Genomic DNA, 23,381 nt, shown 5'->3' with positions numbered 1-23,381 from the left:
GCCTTGCCAGCCCGCTCAGAGATGTGTATAAGAGACAGCTATTGTAGTGCACAGTAAAATTTGCCTAAATACTATATTGTCCCATAATTAACATGATTTGCAGGGTAAATTTAAAAAAAAATTCTCTCTGTATATTAGAATTATATTACATATGAAACTGTTACATTAATTGAAATAAATATTGAATTTATTAGCATAAATGTTAATATTTATTACTATATTAATTTCTTATTATACATTAATGATTATACTATTGTTATTAATATCTAACATTTATTTTAGAATAACAAACATTAATGTAACTAGAATATTTTAGAGTAATATTATTTTGAAACAGTAAGTAATTAATACAAATATTAATATATTAATTATTCTTTTTTACATTTATGTTATATACATATATTTAATATAAGTTGTGTGTTATTTCATATGTATAATCCTTTCGCGAATTAATTTCAGACGATATTACATTTGAAGATGGTTTCCATCACTTCTTTACAATAACTACTTCAGTACTTACGATAAGGCACGTTTTTCTTTCAGTAATCGTGCGATAAAATTTTTTTCTCTTCATCATGTTTAACAAATACAAATAATCTATATTTGTAACACGCAATACGGATTCAAGAAATGTTCTAAAGATCTTTTAATGATATGAAAAATTAACTTAATGAATGACGATAGAAAAGAAAGAGTCAATTGAAATCGTTCGAATAATATATATATTGATTAATTGCTCTAATAAAATTTATTGTCGCGTAACACGATTTTAATACCTGTCATGATACATCGAGTATGTAATACCGAAAAGAGAACAAAGCGAAGAGCGATTTTTAATCGAGCTCACAAGACTCAAATTCTTTGATATGCGAGAAATTTCGATGCTCGCGTTCTTTAGATCGCATTCAGGGAAAGTCGAGACACGTGTATTTGATTTCTCCTTTTGTGTATAACGCAAAGAGAGGGAGAGAGAGAGAGAGAGAGAGAGAGAGAGAGAGAGAGAATCGCGCTCTGTGCGAGTTTATGCGTGGCATTAGAACTTTGGAGCGCTATGAATAAATCATGAGCTTACACTCGCGAGAATTTCGTTCCGCACTTTCCGTTCGAAAATTCATTTTTTTTTTTTCAGAGGTCGCCGCGAAAATTCCGGTTCGATGTCGCGCGCTCGGCGGGCGATCCGGACCGCCCTTGTATACTAAAAGCCCTTTTGTACGTATAATACGAGATGAAATATTGGCGAGTTAGCGTGCCTGCGTGACATTGAGGATTCAAGAAGAGTCGGTCGAAGGATAAATGGTCGGGAGGTGTTCTAACCCACGCGGATAATAAACTTACCTAATTAATACATGTCACGTTTTCCATCAATGAGTCGAGTGTGATCAAAGTCGAGAACGGCTGCATCATACCAATTGAATTTAAGGACGGTAACCTGTTACACCTTGGCGATTATAAATTGTTTTGCAGTGGAATGAAATAAGAAAGGAGATCGTTTTGGTAGTTTTACTTAATTGGTAATAATTAAAAAAATCGCAGTTGTAAATATATTTTGCCAACAATTCGTTACGTCTCGTTCTCATGTGCCGTACGTTTCGTCGAGCTCTTCTCTACTCGTGGCACGGCTGCATGAACGATTTACACGAACTGCGTTTACACGTTATCATTAATCGGGTTTAGTAAAATCCGTAGTTACTGACGTAAAATATCGTGTAAACGCTAGTTAAATCCGATTTTATAACGCCAGTTGTCATAAAACTTGAGATGTAACTAGCGTTTATACGACATTTTACGTCAGTTAGTCAATAACTGTAGATGTTACTAAACTCGATTAATGTGACGTGTAAACGTAGTCATGGAGACTAAAACTGAAATTGAACGTTCTTTCAATCGATCGCGCAAGGAAATCTGCATTATTATTATTCAGAAATAATTTTAAATTTGTTTTCTAAAGTTGGAACGAATTCGTTTCCCCGTACTTAAAGTAAAATACCATACATCCGAAACTTTCTTTCATTCACATATTTCATTACTTTTTTGTGTTTGAAACAAAACTATATAATTGTTTTATAATTTTCAAAGTGGAACTGTTTCCAACTTTTGGACTTTTGGACTGGAACTTTTCTCGTAAAAATAACAGAAAACCTCTTCTGAAGAATTCGAATTCGCTTCTCCGTATTTCTGTACCGAGAGACAGCAGAAATTATTACTTTGATGAAGAAATAATAAGTAAAAGAGTATACGAAGAGACGTTTTCTTCTTTCTTAAGCCGCTCCTGGCAGGCGCCGTTCTGGGGCTAGGTTGTTTGGCATCGGGTGTTGGACCTAAGAGATGAAGGGTGTGCGTCATCACCCAGTTTCAGACGTTCGAGTACGGCAAACTCGGCGTCGTGGTCGACGTTATTGATGGTGTACAATTTCGTTTTTTTTTTTTTTGCGCGTGCGTGGGATCAACGCGGAAAACCTTTTTCGACTGATCTAGTAGTCTGCTTCTGAAGGTCGGCAACTTAAGGGTGTGTGTTGAAGGGCGTGCCACGAAGATCGTACGTGAATCCTCCGTTCTTACGCACGCAAATGTTTCTTCGTGTTCTCCCTTTCTCTCTCTCTCTCTCTCTCTCTCTCTCTCTCTCTCTCTCTCTCTCTTTCTGTTGTGTCTCTTTGTTGTGGATATTTTACACAACATAAAAGCATAGAAATGAGAAATGAAGATAAATTTTACGGTACAGATATACGCGTAAAATAATAGAATAAAAGAGAAAAAGATCTCTTCTTTCATAAAAGTTTGTTAGATAGTTTATCAGTTGCGTCGCAAAATTTATATGCTTTTGTAGTTTTCATTTTTAATATTTTATTTTTATTTTTCAATGTTCATAATCTAAGAATTAATTCTCTCCTTCTTATATAATTAATTTTGCTCGTTATTATTTATAGAAAAGGGATAAAAAGAATGTATTGTAATAATTCTGAACTTCATATTGAATGAAAAGTAATGTTACATGATAAAAAGAGAAGAAATGTTTTATATTGTTTGTTAAAGAGTGTTGAATATTGAACTTTACTTTTGGATGTTACTTGATTAATGATTTGCTGCCTAGAGTTACGAGATTGATGTATTGTTTATGAACGTTATTTAACGTTAAAGAAAGCTCTTCGGGCGTTATTTAATGTTAAAGAAAGCTCCCTGAACGTTATTTGACATTAAAGAAAGCTCCCCTAGAAAGCCTTTATATCTTTACGAGATAACTTTCTCAGAAGCCTCGTGCTCATCGCCAAGACGTCACATGCCCTTATACGTGACGAAATTTCAGAAAAGCCTATTGATTCGATTTCCAAGTGTTAATATTGGCCTAATATTTGTCGGCACGAGATGGGCTCGCGGGGATCGATAACGCCGACTACGAAACCGATGATTCAGGGATCAAGGCAATCAGCCCTTGTGTGCACAGTATTCCCGTTTACTCGGGCGATGTGAATAGCCATATTACTGTAAAATCCATCTTGAGACTTCCGAGGGGGCGTAACACCCTGCGCGTTCAATTAATTTTGATTAAGCCTCAAGGCCCACGAAAACCCAATCCGTGCTCTAATTACGATATACGGCCGCATAATTGTAACGTAACGATAACGAAATCGCACTCACGCGTTTCCCGCGATTTCGTTCCTCACCAGTTGGAACGATTCGGTTTGCGCGAAAGTAGAATTACCATCTTGCTTTACGAATATCAGAGCGTGAACTGACTGTACATAGCGCGGGCACTTCTGACCTAATCACCTGAAAACCGCCTAATCGCTCATTGATATTTGTAGTCCAAATGAGGTCAAGAGAGGAAGTTCCGACCGCAATCATCGATTAGTTATAGATATCGTAATATTCCTATCAACTCTTCAACGACGAGTATTGTTTGTCACGCGGAAAGAACGATTTTGCTGAAAAGTCTAAAAATGTTGCTACAGATCTGAAAACAATTTTGTTGAATCATCAAAATTTCCAGCAAATTTTTTTCGTACATATTTTATAAAAAAAGGGGTCGGATTACTTCTATTATCGAATGAAAAATGATAAGACAAAGAATTCATGATTATTATTGTTTATCTTATCTTTTTTTACTCCCGGCTGCTGTCAACCGAAGATAGGACACCAGCGGAAGGAGCGTACGTTTCACCGAGATCGAATCGATTGTTACCTGTTATCTTATATGTATACGCGTGACATCAATACTCAGAAGGGACAGGATGTATAAAAAAAAAAGCGAGATAATGTCCGAATTTATTTTCTCCTGTGTGCTATCTGTTTATCTTTTTGCATGTTTTTTTTTCACTGGGTAGGAAACTGATCAAGTTTTTATCTGTGTATATTACGCATAAAAATTAACGCGTCATCCATCTGCGAGTTTCGCAATAGGAAGATAATTATAAAAACGCAAATAGCCTGTATGCTCTCCAAGCGAGATGTTCTATCTTTGATGTTATGCATCCTGCATAACATCAAAGATAGAACGGCAACGCGAGCCGTACGAAGTGAATTATCTCGATTAAACACGAGGCTTCTGGCTTACAGCTTATATGCTGATTGCCGTTTATCTGCTTAGGAAAACGTAACAACGCGGCGAACGATATTGACCGACATTATCCAGCCGAGCCGACATGCCTTTGGACATTTAGAATTCTACGTGCGTTCTTGATATTCGATTTTAGTTCCACTCGCACGTGAAAAGACGGAGGAAGTTAGAAATAGATACTTTAAAGTGTTTTCAGTCTATTGGCTGGGGCTTAATTCTCCTCCAATATAGAATCGTGTCTACGTAAGAGATGATAGAATACACTGCACATATACACATAAATCTTGAGGCAGGCACTAGAGCCTTGTTTCGCCATTGGAAATTGAAAAATTCATCTACAAATGATGTTTATCGGGGTCTTGGATTGACATACCGTGTTCAGACCGGCCTTGACTAAAGTCAAACAACAAATCGATCGAGCGGCTTTTTAGTCTTAATGACATGTCGTCATTCTAATAGACACCACACAGTTCGCTACGACGATGCGAAATAATGAATTCATTACGCGTGCTAATCGACCGCCGCTATTCGTTCATGAACTTCTCATGCCCTTGACGTAAGGCAGAAAAATATATAGCACAAGTGACTTCGAAATTATAGCTGCGAGACACGTTACGTCTCGTCACAACTCGTGTTGCATGTTTGTCATCAAACTGTTATTAAAAAGGAGAAAAAACTCGTAGTAATACCGTCTCATTTAAATACACTTCTTTGTTAACTTTGAGAGACCGTAGTGTTTCTCAAAGGTTCTTTGGAAATAAGAAAACCAAGAAATGATAAACGAGGCGATATAAAAATAGCTGTGCATAATACCTCGCGTGACTCGATGAAAAATGATTGTAACGTAAACTTTTAACGTGATGCTCGCAGCGCGATGTAATTGGGCAAATGATAAATTCAGATATACGATGATATACATTGCTATTTCTAAATCTGGACAGAATATTTTTGGATTACGAATAATTAGTGGGCATTATTTCTGTTACTGAGTAACGGTTATCGAGAAATAACTTTTTTAGTTACCGTTATCAAGTGCGAAGAGTAACGGTTAACGGACTGAGCGGACAGACGGTTATTTTCATCAGTTACAATTTTACAAGAGCAATAATGTTTAACATTCTAATCGACCGTTTAATCGACGTCTATCTAATTGTTGGCAACTCGTTTGCTGCAGGCACTAATTAGAAAAATGAATCCAATCCAATGGATTCATTTTTGAAAAGTGAATGAATCCAATGAAAAAAAGAAAAATGATTCTCCAATCGGAAACTAAGTAACTGTGTCAAGTGACTAAAGATTATGAATAGTGTCAAGGATCTAATATTTCAGTTGGGGAAGATAATCTTTTAATTGCTATAAAGCTGCTTTTTTTGTGGAACGCAATTAATATTTTAAAACTGAATAACTATTCACACGAGCAATAATCAATTTAATTAGTTGAACTAACGACAATTGTTTTCTAATGGTATTGCAAAATTGTTAGTAACCGAATCGGACAACTGCTTAAATAGCCATTTATTTTAAAGTAACAATTACTGTTACAACCGTTTAGTAAAAATAACCGTTTAGTCAATCACTGCGAACAATGTCAATTGTTAGATAGTGGAGTTCCATGTTTAAATTGAGTGGCATAATATTACCATCCATATCTACACTGGGCGGATTGCAGGAGCTAACAGAAAAGCAGTATAACAGTTGTCGCCTGTTTGCGAGCGGAATTAGTTCTCTCGTAAGTCTACGAATGCACCATTGTTGTTGTGTTGTGCTCTGTGCCTATTAAAAGGGAACTTTTATCGATTTTTCTACGGAGTTACTTTTGCAATTTATATACGAATATTGTTGCAAGAGTTCGCCCGCGGTTTCCGTGTAAAATTGGTTTTGCAATTTAATTCGATTTTACAATTTAAACTTGCAAGCTCCCCATGCATATGTAATTTAAAGGCGCACTTGTATTAATTCTACCGAGCAAATTGAGACTCTCCTCCAATTATATTCTGTCATAATTTTAGAAATAAACAAACAGCATCTTTATGCACTTCTGATTTTATTATTGTAAGTACGGATTTCAATATTTTACTTACCAAGTGCACTTTCATATGATTTAATCACAAGCTTACACCGTTATTAAGCAGCGTTATCGCTAAAGCACTTCTATGTACAGACGCTATTACATGCAGATACTATAGCTTTCGTAAATGTTTGAGTTTTCCGACTTGTAATAATTTAGCAAAATGTGTCATTGTTTCATACTTTTTTCTCTAAATGAATTCCCTTTGAAATTTCTTGTATTTCGATTAATCGTTGACAATTTATCGTCACATCGTCAACTAATCTAAAATACAATATTAATCCAAGATGTACGTTTATCATTATATAAAATATGAAATATGCCATTATCTGTTTATGAATGGTGTGTAAATGAGAGATGTTGTGATTTCGTACGTTCAATATATAGCTGCTTTTAATCTATGCCGATAAAATGATTCTTGTCAAATAATAAAAGTCCAAATGGTCTCAGGATGAATCATAGAATCAGACGCCAGAATCAGCTTGCGAGCGGAGGGCTTATCAGTGTCGATAGCTAGTCCATACGTTATACCTCGTGCGCGACTCCTCGTGGCATCCATTGATTCGTGTGGGAAACTTCTTGCGAACGGCATTACTTAATACTTTTTAACTTCGCGAGCTCACGGGCTCCAAGCAAGTGGAATTATTATTGTTTATGAAACTTTTAGAACTCGTTCTCCCCTTGGACGTGCGCGAGAAGTTAATATACGATAAGATTCCTTCGTGCTAACACGCGCTAGAAGATCATTTCTAAATTAATCACTCACTTTGGTGCCTGATATTTTTTCATTATTTTATACGCGTTGAATTTATAAACAAGTGAATTACAAATATATAATTAATATATACAGGATATGGGACATCTAAAACAAAACACCGGAATATATCGAAAATTAAACCCGGCAGGTAAAAATGTTTCATATACAAAAGTTGTATGATTTGAAGCACATATGCATAAAAGAATTAAGATAAAATTATCAAGAAATCAATAGTATACAAGATATTTCATATGCCGAAAAGTGTTATGTCGGCATGATTAGGTATAAAATATCTCGTAAAGTATTAATTTTTAAATAACTTTATCTTAATACTTTCATATGCAGATAATTAGAGGAATCATATTATGTAAAAGAAAGCATATATATTATTCCATTTTTAAAAGTGGAAGTGACCTCTATATGGTAAAAAAATTGATTTTTAAAAGATTGATTTTATTTCATTATTTGCTCCCTTCAAATCATACAACTTTTGTCCGAAACATTTTGGCCTACCAAACTTTGTTTTTGTTTTTGTTTTAGATGCCCTACTTTTTATATAATTATACATAATATGTATGTGTGTATAATGACACAAAATATCAGCACAATCTTTGGACCAGAACAAGAAACGTTGTTTCGAAAACGGGAAGAGGAAGGAAAAAAATGTCATATGTTCAGAATATAGTATAGACATTCGCCCATGTATCTTCGGAAAGTGGCATTGATGTGTAGTTTCGGTAATATCGATAGACTGACAAAATATGAGAAAAGTTAGTGGTAAAAAGAAGACGTTAAAATAAACTAATAAAAAGCAAGAAAATATGTAAATGTAATTTTAGAAGCTATACAATTTTTAGCTGATTCCAAGATTAAAATTAACATATAATTAAAGACATATTTAATATTTAAAAATAAGCGTAATGCACAACCTAAACGTGAACGCGCGGTTTAATGAACCAATTCAAAATATACTGTAACTAAAATATATATGTATACTTTTTTTACGATCAGAAATTCTATAGCGTTTTCTCAAAATAAAAATTTTCATAAGTTTAAATAAATTTAAATAAATACACATTCTATAAAATTGATGCACAGCGATGAGGATGCGCGAGACACTCGGAACACGCAAGATTGATTGTACATCTTGCAAATAAATAATGTGCAAATGCGAGAACAAGTTGAGCTAATCGAGGATATATAAATGTGTTTTCAGGCAGAATCCGATGTGTATGATGAAAGGGGCTTATTAGTATGCTGGATAAGCGGCGGCTACATGCCTCCGGTACTTCGCCATGCACCCTCATCTTTGTGGTCGTTTTGGCACTAACTGGATGCTTCTCGTTTTGGATTCACATCGATGGTTCAGGATCGCCGATCCCCTACTCCAGCGGCGGTGTGGCCGCGCCAGGATATGTCCTTATATTTCCCGGAAACGTCACGCCCTCCACGCAGCCCTACTCGATAAACGATCTTCCGTCCGATGATAAATCCACGCTGATCAACATCAGGGACTTCAGGTTCACTATGAACCACAACCCCTGTAACCGTACGCAGCCGTTGCTGCTAATGTTGGTTCACTCGGCGCCAGGGAATTTCCTGAAAAGGCATGTCGTGCGGGAGACCTGGGGTCAACAAGCGCCGGACGTGACTTTATTGTTTCTCGTGGGACACTCGGAGAAGTATCAATCCAGGCTCGAGGAGGAGAACAAGAAATACCAAGACTTAATACAGGGAAACTTTCTTGATGCCTACAAAAACATGACCTACAAACACGTTATGGGATTAAAGTGGGCTACTTATTATTGTCCAAGTAAGAAGAGAACGAAACTTGATGTCTCAGTTATATAACTCGATATTATTTATTTTTAATTTTCTGTTTATTCCTTTTTTTTCATATCATATAGAAATATCTAAACAATTTATCTGTTTTTATAATAGCCGATAAAAGTCGATAATAATTGTTAATTAAATTGAATTGATTAAATGAATTGATTTGATCGCGCATGACTTTTTTCTTGATAAGAATATCTCTCTTCCAGTTTTTATTAATATTAACGAGAATGAATCTGACTTCGACTTCGTTATTCTTGTATTTTCCTTGTTTCAGGTGCTAAATATATTCTTAAATTAGACGACGACGTTTTTGTTCATTTACCGGCCATGCTGGATTTTCTAACGCATGGCCTCTCGCCGTGGGGTGCAAGACGTCTGATTCTCTGTGATCTTCTGTCGGCTTCCGCAGTGAAGAGATCCTGGCGCTCGAAGTGGCGCGTCTCTCCTCTGGAGTATCCCGGTAGACATTATCCCGCGTATTGTGCCGGATGGGCGATCCTATACTCTCCCGATAGTGTATTTATACTGTACCGCGAGGCCCAGAAGGAGCCGTACTTCTGGATCGACGACGTGCACATTACCGGGACACTGGCTAGGAAAGTAAATTTAACACAAACCTCATTACGCTCTTGGGTACTTTCGACCGAGAGCATGCGGGACCTGCTGTCGAACCCGAGCGCCCGACGGGATTTTCTGTTCGGGCCTCCGGATCTAACGGAGAGCGGGATACGAGCCTTACATAGTCTGGTTACTAAATCACGGCCTAGCAGTGAAAGCCTATTGAATTAAACGTCTAAATAGAACAATTTCGTTATACTCGGTTGCCGTAACGCGTGGAACGGGATGAAGGGAAGAGAGATACGAGTAGCGAGTGTTCTCATTATACTTTCTGCGTATCTTAATTCTACGTGCATCGCGATATCGCCCTGAACAACGGTTTAACTGTAAGTGTTCGATTATTTGCACAATGTACAAACGCCATGTTATGTATGATACGTACGTAAGAGTGCGTTACATATATGTGCATATGTGTGTGTATATATATGTATATATATATACATACACAGACACAAGAAAACACATATGCATTTGTAACAAAATACGAAATTTACGATTGTATTCTCAAGTAAGGAATGAAACGGGTATAATTTCGATAAATTTAATTTCCCCGTACTGTAGATACCAAGAGGCACACAATCGTGTCTCGCGCCAAATCACAGCCAGCAAATAGCGAAGCGGAAAGTCGTGTACTTATATGCGATCCGTCTAGTTTAGAGTATATTAAATTATCGTATCACAGAGTAATGCCTGGACCGATCAAGTTCCTAATATTTGGAAAAGGCCCTCATATTGAATGTTACATTTACATTGTCGCAAATAACACATAGGGATTAATCTCACGCATCCGAACTCGACGGAATAATACCGGTTTCAATTCCTGTATTCAATTATTATTTATTTTCAAGAAATACTCAGATATGTTATGTAGGTTTTCCGAATTATATTTACTTACTAAATTGAAAGGGCTTATTTCTCCATTCGAGATTGTCAATCTGTAATCAGGGCTTGTAATCAAACATTGTTTTAGGTGAAACTAATTTTGAGGGATTTCGAGATCGTGCACAATTTTACACTTTAGACTCTTGAAAATTATTTGAATGAAATTACAATTGTATGTAATTATAACAGAGTAAACAGATGTTTATAGCACAATAGCCATACCTGATTTTTTAATGTATTTTATTTATTAATTGTTTGTTGTATAGTACGCACGCACGCACACATACACGCACATGTATTTTTAAATTTCCGCGTTTAAACGCGGAAATCGAGAAAAGAACATTTTATCATTGCGAAGCAATTTAAAGATATTTATAAAATTATTTATGACCTGAACTGCGTTAACTGTACGTACACAAATATAATTATTCAACTTACAAAGTAAATTGCTTATGAGCCCTGATTATTAAATGAATTGAATCTATTATTTTGCGCAATCTCTAAAATATTAATTTGTTACTCTAAGAGGACAAAACATCAGCTATTTTTTTATTTACACTTATAAAAATGCCAATATTATATATGTATATACATATAAGTATGGGAGGGATAGTATTAGTATTGAAGAGCAGCGAAAGTTCTACGCGAAACTTAACGTGTCTCGCAGATCGGAAACATGCTCCTCTCGCAGTGATAGAAATTTGCGAGTGACTGTTAGGGCATGTTACTTTTATTGTAAATTTATCAATCGGCAGCGACAAGTTCATTGTGAAGCCACACTTGTGTGAATGTACTTAAATACATAATAACGAGCAAATTTTATGACATATTACATTGTTACGCAAGAAACGAGTCGGATTAATATTGTTACGTAGCAACAAGTACAACCCCAAAACAAGGGTCCACTCGCAATTAGATACAGAGATCGCAGATATTTGTCCGTTTTTGAACGTGTCTATATAAATTTTTTATGTGAAAAATCCGTTGGTCACACCACGATTTGTACCCGGTACCATATAAAAAGTACGTGCCTGCAAACTTGTAACGTGTCAAGCGTGAAAATCGTGCGCTAATCTTTAGTTACCGTGATTTTTGTAAGATCGACAGATCGATGCGATAACATACATCACTTTGCATTCTACTTGTCCTCGTTTTTTTTTCTCATCTAAAATACAACGAACGTGTATACGGAATAAAAAAAACCCGTAGAATTCTACTCGTCAGCACCGTACTCGAAATTTCCCGTTGTGATACAATTAGAACAAAAATTTTGGACTCTATTGTCACTACAGGTATTTAATACGTAAACTCCGGAACTGGGCAGTATATTCACATTGTATTTATAGCATGAAGAAATTGGCGATTATTAGTTACTAAAGGATCTCACGCATTATTCCTTTATGTAATACTCTCGGAACGTTTTCTACTCGTGAGTTTTTCTTCATACATACCATGTTATCATGTATCATTTTCGGAAGGAGGGAAAGTATCCCTATTGCGATAACGCGAGGTATCGCATAGTATAACATAATTCTTGTGATGGAGTAAATATACTTATAATTTAAATAAACAATGAAATTATTTAAATTACACGGTGTACCTTTCATGTTCACTCCGACTTCGCATTTATTCTCTCATCGACTTTGCGAAACAATTTTTATTCGTGTAGCGAACGAAAGTATCTTTATTAATCGTAAATCACATTAATTATACGATTTAAACGTTAAGTGACGAAGCGTATGCAGAGACGAGCTCAAAAGTAGGGATTGAAGTATATCGCTAACAGTCTAAACTAGCTAGATTAGAAATTAAATATACTATTATTGTGTATATAAAAGAAAGCTGCATTTTTATTGTTAATTGATCGCTACATCTTGTCTGTGATAATTGTGTGGATTTGGATAAGACAATCAGATATTTACGACTGAATAGGGTGACAAGAATATACATGTAGAAATAACGTACAATCGGATATATACTTTATTGGTCCAGCTGTTTAACTACGTAGAACTATTTATAAAACTTTACAAAATGCTCAACGTGTTGCAATAAGGGAACCTTGCTTAGGTATATTTACAAGGCAACGGAGTTACGCGATTTCTAAGAATCGATTGACGACAAAGCTGTTATGTGATTAACGTGATTGCCGCAGGATTCCTCGAGAAACATCCATTTACAATTTCAATGATATCTTCGGATTAAGATTATTTCCGTTTGTAAACGCAACGTGATTGTGCAAATATACCTCTAAGCTCGGATTTCGATCTAGCTAGAAAAACACGCTACAAATTCCTTTCCTTCAAAACAATCTGGTTATCAAATTTAAAAAAATTTCAAATGCCGTACAAAATCATCGTGAGGCACATTTAATCCTTCGTGCACTTGTTTCGTAAGACACACACCACGATTAATACTGAAAGATCATCCTGGAAATTATAATCTTTAGTTACGAACGTCAATTTACGGATAAAGTATACAAATTATCTATTATTAGATCTTGATATTAGATTTTAATAGTAGATTTAATCATGTGAAAAACACGTAACATTTTGTATAATATACGCGAGCAAATGTACAAAGTATTCATATATGGGTATAGACATAAAAGTAATTATTAATTATTACGTCCAATTTGTGAATTTATTACCAGCACATTATTGCCGTATAAACGTTTCATTAATTTTGACAGTAATAAATTCATGAAAATGTATAATTCTTAAATTTAACCTTTTGTTTCCCTTGAATTGTGCACTTTGTTAAATGAAAAAAAAAAACACGTGTTTATACATACACTCTCTAAAGGTGAATCAGTGGAGAATTATCACTGATTTTCAATGCATATCATTTTTCAATGACATACTTTAGACTGTGATAAGCAGTGACTATTTCAATATTGTTTCAGTGATAATATACTGTGATTACTTCGAATATTTTCTGTGAAACAGTGAATATCACTGACAGTAAGTTTCAGTGTCAAACAGTTTTGAGAGCTGAAGGACACTGTTTATCACAGTTTAAAGTATGCCATTGGAAAATGATGTACACTGAAAATCAGTAATAATTCCATTGATTCACTTTTAGAAAGTATAAAAAAAAAATGAAAAACTACATTATTTTTGTTCCAATATTGCTCGCTTTTATAAAATTTATTAGTGCTCAAAACCTTATGTATGTATGTTTTATAACTGCAATAGAGATAAACCTCTATTAAAAACATTGTTAAACAATCAAATTGGCACAAGGAGTGAAAACTGTAAATAATTCGCTAATCTTTTTAGTCTTATATAACGAAGTACTATGACACAAGCGAATTCCTCGACCAAACTTGTTTACATTCCGAGGTGAGCTATTTGTCTACTGTGTAAATTCGTTAACAATCCCGATTTAACGATTGCGAGAGACTAGACTTTAGGAAAAAAAATGTCCTATTGTTTACAAATGTCCCGACAAAACACGAAGACAGGTTCATCAATCTCGTCGGTGAATTCGTAAAATTAGCACATGCGATTTCTCCATTGCGTGCGTTCAACCATCGAAAATCGAGACTCGATTATATCCTATAAAAATTGGCAGTATACAAACAATTCATCACATCAAAAGTTAATGTGTATATATATAATATATATATATTATTTTTTATATTAAAAAAGGTCTCATAACGAACGTTAAGATTAATAACGTTTACGTTGATTCTTATATATGGTTGATTCAAAGAAATCGGATATCTTGTTCAACGCGACTAAGAGATACTCTGTAACATTATAGACTACAACTTTTACGATCTAACAAATTCTCCGCCCGATACTTACGCGTCGATTATAATTACATGTAGTAAAAACAGTTTTGCTCTAACGCAAGGGCACACGTTCCAAATTCTATTTGTGGAATGTCTGTACAGAAAGCCCGTGTGAAATATCTTTTGCGTTACTTCTAATAATTATTTTTAATACTTTTGCGTTATTTTGGATAACAACACAGTAGTGCGATACAATTTTTATAGCTATTTGGATGTAAAAAGTGGAAATTATGGGAAAGGTTTATCCCTCTACGTTTATCCGATAGTTAACCGATACAAATTACGTTTGGGGAACCTAACTTTGGCCCCGTAAATCGTGCGCCCCTGCTCTAACAGCTTTAACTTCCTGATTTACATCACTTGGACCGGAACTCATAGTCGTAAATAATTTTCAATCTTTGATTGATCTATAATTAATTATAAATTCATAGAATCGTTCATCAATCATTTATTTGGGTTAATATTTTCCAGAATTCGATTTACGAATCTGCGTTTGAATAAGTCTGTTATTATTTACGGTTAGTATTTTTAAATGATTATGTCCGTTAAGGATTCGTTAAATAATTTATTATCGACTATGAATACTGGCCTTCGTCAATTCGGAAGAAAAAATCGTGACCCACATACGGGCCGAGGATAGAAATGCGTAAAAAGAGAAAAAGGAAACGGATATAAAGCTGAAAAGGATACGTTCTGATTGACTCTGATATTTCCCAAACGAGACGTCATATAAATTGAAAACCGTTCGTTTCGTAAATCGGAGATTGTTCCACTTTCCAGAGATTGAATCAATACGGCGGTGCGTATTAATTTAATTGAATTTCTCATTGTATACATATACATATAATGTATATATATATATATATATATATATGTTATTTCGAAACTCTATACGACAGGGGAGAAATACTTGTGCGATCAACAGTCGACTAATCGGACAGTCAACATCAAAGTTATAGAAACGGATACAAACTCGCGATTTCGGACCAAACTCGATTCGTCAATTCATCTCGTCGATTCGAAATGCAAATAACGAGGACGCTTAAAGGCCAAGGAGATCCCCATTTGAGAATAATGCATTCAAAACTATTCGGCATTCCCCACCAGGAGATGTAGATAACGACTACATCGACCCTCGGCGAGAGAAGAGAATGGAAAGAATATTTATTAAAAGAAACAAAGTCTCGATCGCTCTTTCGTCGCTGTAATAATCATTCGTGTTTTTTCCAGTCTTTGGAAAGAATAACCCTTACAGAAATTTATTACTGGAAGGTAGTTAATTACTTGTTTTGTTGCTCAATGCTTTTAATACTCAAAATAAGTAATTTTCAATATCAGTTGGTTAGTATTTTAAATTGAATTTCTGTAAGGGGGAATAATATCTTTCATCAAACTTTATAAAAAAAAAAACCGTTGCCATATTTTGTCGTTGAATGTGCGTTTAGTCAGCGGACAGTCGTTTCCCCGGTAATAATACTTCCAAACAAGCGCATCAACACGAATGAACATTTTCCTAATAACGCGCCTCCTAAATACATTTAATTTCGTTTACTCGAGATATACTTACAGATTTTTATGCTAATTCAATTCAATAGTTCGATCGTTTAGCAGCTAGTAGGAAAAGAGCGTAGTATAGGGATGTTTCTAAAGAACTTTAACTCTGTCATTCCTTTCCTTGATTTACGATCGTGCGCGAGTGGCCATCCCGCGTGCGCAATTATTTCCTTTTTCACGGCTACTATTTTACTCTCCGCTTACGCTTGCGACTGCGACTGCAACTGCGGCGCCGGCTTTTACGCTAATGGTCCCCAACCTTCCTCAAGAGCCACCCTAAATTTTCCGGCAAATTATACTTGTACGCGACGGACGTGGAGTAATAAAAAAAAGGGGGGAGGGGGAAGGAGTGAGCCAGCGGATGGCATATAATAACAAAACGTAATAGCGATGTTAAGTTATAAAAAGGAACGCGATACTCTCCGCTCTTTCCTCGACGCGACTTCCTCGAAGCGTAAGAAAGACAAGAAGATAAAAGCTTTTATAGGAGCTTTCCCGGAGAGCTTTTGTACAAGTCTGAAATCAATATACATAAGTAACCGCTCATGCAGATCGCGTCCCGATGAAACGCGATAGCGCGATATAGGCGTCTCCTTTTGTGTCGCCGCTACCGCAATGATATTGCAAACGCGAAATTAAAAATCCTATAGGATAGAACAAACGTTGCGGCGAGCTCTTTGGTTCCCATTAGCCTGCTGATGGACGCGCGCCGACCGGGGATCCCTCCGCCCCTTCCTCCTTACACGCTGGTGGTGATCTGCTCGATGACGGTGATGTCGCGGTGGCGTCGCGGCCGGGTCCGATACGGATCCTGATGGCCAAGGCCCTCCGGCACGCTCTTGCTGGGCCGCAACGGCGCGTGGTGGAACTGCGGATGGCAGTAATGGTCGACGATCGGGTGGTGGTCGTGGTGCACCCGCTCGACGAAGTCGCGGTCGCGCATGCCGTCCTCGACGTCCAGCGGCACGTGCAGGGACTGCGACTTGGGCAGCCGCGGCCGCGGCGGCGGCGGGCACACGCACGGCGGCGGCGGCGGCACGAGGCCGAGGCTCGAGAGCCGCGGCCCCGGCAGAACCGGCGACGCCGGCTGCCGGCCCCAGCCGACCAGGAACAGGAGCGCCGCGCCGCACAAGGAACTCAGCGTGCACGCGTAGTAACCCACCCGCGGGCTGCTCGCGTTCATGTAACCTGAAGGGAGGAACGATGGATTTGCGATTAAAGCGTCGTATGATCTGTCACGCGTTTCTCAGGAAAGTAACGCCTCCGGATTCTCGGGACACGAAGACAACCGGGAGTCTTACAATCTCGTCTCGCAGGGACAAGACTTTATTTCGAGAATGATTTTTAATAATTTTAAAAATACAAAGAAAATTTTTGTAAAGTGCAATCGATTCAACATAATTTTTTTCATTGTCTCCATTGTGCTATCTAAAAGTGGAATCGGTGGAATCACTGATTTTCAGTGTATCATTTTCCAATGGCATACTTACTTTGAATTGTGATAAGCGGTGATTATTTTAATGTTGTTTCATTTGATAATATATACTGATTCAAACAGTGAATATCACTAAAAGATAGTAAATTTTATTGTCAAACGATTTTCAGAGAACTGAAATTGTCACTGTTTATCACAGTCCAAAGTGTACCATTGAAAAATGATATAGACTGAAAATCAGTGATGATTTCACTGATTCACTTTTAAAGAGTGCTTCTGAATATACCTACTGCAATGTGGAGCAATTATTGAAAATGCTGAAAATTATCTTTTCAAAAATAACGCTATTTTTGAAAATAATCCAATCTTGCAATTGAAAAGTCCAGAGGAAGAATGTTATGATCGTGCAATTTGCAAGTTGTTAAATCTAGTAATAAACATGAGATTGTTTTCGAAATGGACTTCACTGAATTATTACTGAATCTACACAGGAAATTAATATCTTTGATGTGCGGTCTCAATTAGTTATCGTCATAACTGTTAAAGATTCTGTATGATCATGATTTATTTATCAAAAAGATTTATTTTATTTAACTTATAATAGAATTTGATTTTCTCTTAAAACGCTATTATACATGCCGTTTAATATTCTTTATTTTTAAATTTTGCACGATTTTGCAAAGCTCCTCCAGTAGATAATGCGATAGCAGTGATGAGGGAATACCGAAATTACGAATTGCTGAAATTCCAGTGGATTTGCTGAATTAAGCTCCTCAAAGTGACCAAAACCTTGCAGTTCTACCATATATAATATGCTTGGGTCTTACGAATATGCGTGACAGTTGTCATGCTTCCTTGAATATTCTCTCTCGAGCAGGAGAGGAGGCCGGAGGAGAGCGTATTTCGAAAGCCCCGTACGTTATTATTATTAAGGACGCCGGCATTAAATTCATACACAGAGACCGTAAGACCATTAGTAGGGACGGATTTAGCGTGCGGGAGAGCGGATTTCGCCCACCTCGGTGGCTCTAAAGTTCTAATACTGTTGTACGGACGTTTGAAAGCACGAAGAATCTGCGTTTAGGAGGAAGTAACTGCGCGCGCATTATAATGGATGTGGAGGCGGAGGCTTTATCGAAATATTATGTAGAAAGAGTATATAATGGCTCTGTCGGGTACTTTCGTAATATCCGTCGTTGACTGAACGCAAAAATTCGTCTCATATTACAAGAGAGAGAGAGAGAGAGAGAGAGAGAGAGAGAAATATACAATATAATCTTCCATTTTAAAATCTGTAACGATAGCTTTTGTAGAGGAAGATATTTACTTTATGTATGTAAATGCATTCCGCTTGGGCAAGTTTGCGGTAAGAAATGAAAAGATCGTTTTTGCGTGACCCGTCGTAATGATCCTGAAAATAAATCAAGGACGACCCGAGGAGGAGGCCTCAACCTATATGGGGAACCTGGTGCACCTGAAATTTCTGCATTACTCGCGCGTACCTGTGAGAGGAACTCCGAGAAGGATGGGCAGGGCTTCCGCGGCCTGCACCAAAGCCCACGATCTGGCGAAGTGTCTCGCTCGCAGCCTCTCCAGGGCCAGCATCTTCAGGGAGTAGAGCGTGCCGCCGAGCGAGGCGCCGTAAAGCGCGGAGGCCAGCACGAGCCCGTGATAACCTTGCACGCTACCGAGCGCCACTTGAGCTACGGCTTTAAAGCAGAGAGAAACCGAATTCAAATCGATAATCCTTGAGGCGTGTGATCCTTGAATCTACAATTCTAAGGTCGTTCGCGCGCAAAATTCATGCAGCACGATTTTCTGTATTTTCCACTACGCGGATAATTTCTCCTCCGGTAAGACCTTCGTGTGTGCACAAAACTCACTTATACGAGTCTCAAAATCGATGCGTTTCTCTCGCATGGCGAATCGCGCTGCACAATTTCGCCGGGTTCAATTTTCATTTAAAAGCGAGAGCTTTATCGCGGGGCTTTGCAGCGAAAAAAAAATGTTCCATCGAAATACCGAGATACGAACAGTTCTTTTCGCAGTTTCGTTCCGGTGAAATCAAGATCAAAGGAAAAAAAACTTATAGACTAGAACAGGATAAAATCGGAAAATTCCAATTCAAAACGCTAAAGAGTATCATGATATGATATATGTAGCTATTCTGAAGAATAAAAAAGTGCAAAGTGCGTTAGATCGTGTGTCACCATCGTCGCGGGTAGGAGACGCGAATATCCAGCAATTTGAACTTGTTTACTAGTTAACTACGGGCACGTATGCGGGAGCGACCGCGAGGTGTACTGACCGACTCCAATGAGCGCCGCTTGACAGAGATATTGCCTGGACACTAGGCACTGAGCGGAAGGTCTGACGATAACTACCCCCAAAGCCGCGCATCCGAGTGCCGCCGCCAGGCCCAGGAAGGTCTGCAGCAGCACCAGGGCGCTCGCCTCCAATCCATCCTGGTAGCCCTGCAATGCCTGAAAGTGATGTTCCACATTAAGGCCGCGCCAGAAAGAAACGCGCTATACGGATCGCCGGCGATAATGCGGACAATGACGCCGTCGTCGGTAACGACGCCCGTCTAATATCGATTATCGAAATTGGCCCCCGTCTATCCTCGCGAGATTACTCCGGAAATCGCGAAATTAGGAAACTCGACGTTCGCTCGATTCCGCGTCATTAAACCCTAAGCAGAAACGTCACGTGCTGTCAAATTGTCTCGCAACTCGTTACGGTGCATTTGGCGAGTAATTCTTCCGACTGAAACGAAACGGCTGAGGCGACTTTTCTCCGAACCACATATTAACAATTCTTTGTCTTTAATCCTTACGGAAAGAGTGATTCAAAAAAAGATGGGTTTTTCACCCATTTTTTTGACCTCTCAATTTTGGGACTGGACTGTATACCAAATGGTATCTTATAATGAGATATTAATGACAGAGAAGTTTCAGGTTGAGGTGACAATTGTTGTCATAGCTGGAGGAGGAATCACTTATTACATCTCTTTACGCGAAAACTCGATTTTTTTTACATCCAAAACGAGCGTCATTTGCGTAAAACTGCGATCAACCTTCTTAAAATACCGAACCTCGCAGACCTGTGATAATTCCATAACGAACTTTGATTTCACCCCCTGCCCCCTCTTTTCCAGCTCTGATAACAATTGTTATCTCAACTTGAAACTTCTCTATAATTAATGTCTCATTATAAGGTATCGTTTGGCACACAGTTCAGTCTCAAAATCGAGGGTCTGCAAAAAAAAAACGGGCGATTTTTTGAGCCACTCTTTAATGCTGGAGATGTTAGTGATTAATTACTTGTTTTGAGTAAAATAAAAGCGCCGAACAACAGTCTTAAATTGGACGGTATTAAATTAGATTTCTGTAAGGGAAGTTACACGTTTATTGCGGAAGAAGGAATTTTGAGCATGCGACTCCGAAAGGCAAATCGACAAATGCGAAATGGAACAAGATTTTCGTGGCTTTTGCTATACCAGATTTCTGGGAGTATAGCGACGACCGGGATCAAAGAGGGAAATCCGTTATCAAAGAGGGAAAAATTTTTCTCAATCACTTTGTGAGTGCACTTACGATATAGAAGGCGGGGGTGTAAAGACCGAAACCGGCGGCACCGGCGGCCAGCATGAGCATTCTCACGGGACGCGATCCCAGGGGACTCAGGTCGACCAGCGGCTGCCTCGGTACTTTGGCCGCGGATTTCTTCTCTTTGACTTTGCCGCGCTGATTCTTTAGATGCACCATGGCCCGCCGCTGAGGGTGGTACAGCGAGGCACTCCGGTAAATCAGCCCCAGGAAGAAGGCCAGCGAGAGCGCTCCGGTTACCGATTGAAGCCCCAGCCGCCAGCCCAGTTTCCTGGAAGGCACAGCCACCGGTTAACAATCATCGCGCGCGGGAATCGTCGAATCAGCTGACGACGGTTTTCTACCCCCGGCCGGAGTTTTTGCGCTTCTGCACACTATGTACGTCCCGTAGCTATATGTTTTATATCACGAGTGAAAACTACTATGCTTGCATTTCTGAGAGGAAATTTTCTGCGCTTCGCGGAGCGTTTCTCCGCGCGTTGCAATTGCACCCGGGAATCGTCTTCAAAACGTTAGAGGAAAATTTTATATATCTAAACGCTCAGTTAATTACATTTAGCACGCGTTAACAAGAGAATACAATCTGTTTGATATCTTGGAAATTACAGTTAAACTAAAATAAATTGTTCGTTAGGTACACATAATGTAAAAAATATCATGCTCTAAAAATAAAGTGGTATTGGAGATTGTAACAAGAGATTGCTCAATTTTATCGCCATTATACCGGTATAAGAATGAAGTGTACTCTTTTAATCAACAAGACATAATCTTATCAAAAAGTAATTTTCTCAAAAATTTCCGCAAATAATTAGTTTGAAATATACCGCGAAGTCAATGAACGCGATGAAGCTTAACGCCTACGTAGATTTTTTTTTGACGTTCAAACATATACATTATTTTCGCATAACTTTTGCAACTTGCTATAAAACAAAATTGTGTAATTAAGTGACTTTTGATTTATGGCGCGCACGATATTTCGAAATTATTTCGTTACTCGAGCAGTTATGAAATTCGCATTTACGCCGAGCGCATCGTCAAGCAGTATTGCTTCCGAAGAGGAACATCCATTTATTCTCGCTGTGTTATTTTCTCTTTGTAAAGAACTTTATAAAGAAACGCGCTAAACCTGTCAAGTTTTAATACTCTGCAAACATTTAACGACCTTTAATATTTTTATCGCGCAGTGTGAACGTCCCGTAGGAGCGCTTCATTTATTTCATTATTTCGCGAAACAAAGTAGAAGTATAAATTGCAAACGAGATAAAAATACTTGAGCGAAGTGACAGTTTCGAAAAATTACGTAGACACATACGTAAAGGAAGGTGGAGCATGAATCGTCGACCGGCAAATTATAAAATTGGGATTAAGAGATGGCAATTGAAAAAAAAGACGAAAGAAAAAAAAGAATGACGTATCAGCACATTTAACTTCGAGCAGAATTAACCCGCTACGAAAACGTAATTTTTTGAACTTCCCCGATGTTACGTATAATACAATTGCAAAGTTAACTTCCCCCCGTTCCGATTACTAAAAAATACGAAAGACGAACGCGCTCTTTTCTAATAAACCCTCTGTATTTCCTGGATTTTCCTTTCAAGCGGAATACACACACAGACGCCGTAAAATTCTTTACATTTTGCCGTTTGTGCGTGAGAAAGACGCGCGAATGTTTGCAAGCAGAGTGCAGACCGCGGGTAAGAAGATTAAAATAACGGATAAAACCGAGTTTCTCTACGGAATGTATTCAACGTACGTCGGTACAGGGGTGAAAGTTGCGCTTTAATCCTCCCTTGGCATAAGGATAATGAGACTCCCACCCGGTCTCATGACTATTCATAGTGCATATCCGGTTTCACGTTTTTATCACGGACACGAACCGTTATCTCCGCGAGCCGAGCGGTTGAAATTTATTTTCCGATACGCGCGCACCCATACCTTCCCTCATTCGCGCTTCCTATCCGATATGTGGAAACGCACATTAAATGTTTATCATGTATTCCCGTTGCCGGAGAGATGATGACGGTTCGGTAACGCACGGCACGTGTAATAAACCGCCCGTGCCGCATTGGCCGCGCGTGCTCGGTCGGTCGGTCGGTCAATGCGTTTGAGAGAGAGAGAGAGAGAGGGGGGGGGGAGGAAGGGAGAAAGAGAAAAGAGAGATACAGCAATTATTCGGCAAAAATCCGGCTAGTGGTTATACGTTTGCAATTGGAGCGGGTTTTGACGCCCACGAGCGGGTCGTTATCACAGATATATATATATATATATATACATA

At 38.1% G+C, this 23,381-nt stretch overlaps 2 protein-coding genes across 8 annotated transcripts in view; one reads left to right on the top strand and one right to left on the bottom strand.

Moving 5' to 3' along the window:
* The window catches only part of LOC105454509 (beta-1,3-galactosyltransferase 5), a 15,443-nt gene extending 3,140 nt beyond the window's left edge, over window positions 1-12,303 (top strand). For 3 of the 7 annotated variants that reach the window (XM_011697174.1, XM_011697172.1, XM_011697177.1), the window contains exons 2-3: window positions 8,594-9,190; window positions 9,488-12,303. In XM_011697174.1, coding sequence (XP_011695476.1) covers window positions 8,632-9,190; window positions 9,488-10,002 — 1,074 coding nt within the window. In that variant the 5' untranslated portion in view covers window positions 8,594-8,631 and the 3' untranslated portion in view covers window positions 10,003-12,303. Of the gene's footprint in view, window positions 1-6,237; window positions 6,282-6,307; window positions 6,605-7,564; window positions 8,148-8,593; window positions 9,191-9,487 lie in introns of those variants that run through there. The other 4 variants (XM_011697175.1, XM_011697178.1, XM_011697171.1 and 1 more) reach the window with 4 other exon arrangements.
* Window positions 12,304-16,802: 4,499 nt separating this feature from the next.
* LOC105454508 (monocarboxylate transporter 4-like) overlaps window positions 16,803-23,381 on the bottom strand; it is a 41,143-nt gene continuing 34,564 nt past the window's right edge. The window contains exons 7-10 of the mRNA XM_011697170.1: window positions 21,095-21,377; window positions 19,807-19,981; window positions 19,001-19,207; window positions 16,803-17,251 (exon numbers count right to left, since the gene is read on the bottom strand). Coding sequence (XP_011695472.1) covers window positions 16,803-17,251; window positions 19,001-19,207; window positions 19,807-19,981; window positions 21,095-21,377 — 1,114 coding nt within the window. The remainder of the gene's footprint in view (window positions 17,252-19,000; window positions 19,208-19,806; window positions 19,982-21,094; window positions 21,378-23,381) is intronic.

The sequence above is a fragment of the Wasmannia auropunctata genome, unplaced genomic scaffold, assembly GCF_000956235.1.
Source record: "Wasmannia auropunctata unplaced genomic scaffold, wasmannia.A_1.0 LD335985.1, whole genome shotgun sequence".
Lineage (NCBI taxonomy): Eukaryota > Metazoa > Arthropoda > Insecta > Hymenoptera > Formicidae > Wasmannia > Wasmannia auropunctata.
The sequence above is the reverse complement of the archived record's forward strand: the minus strand, read 5'-3'. Positions and strand labels throughout refer to the sequence as shown.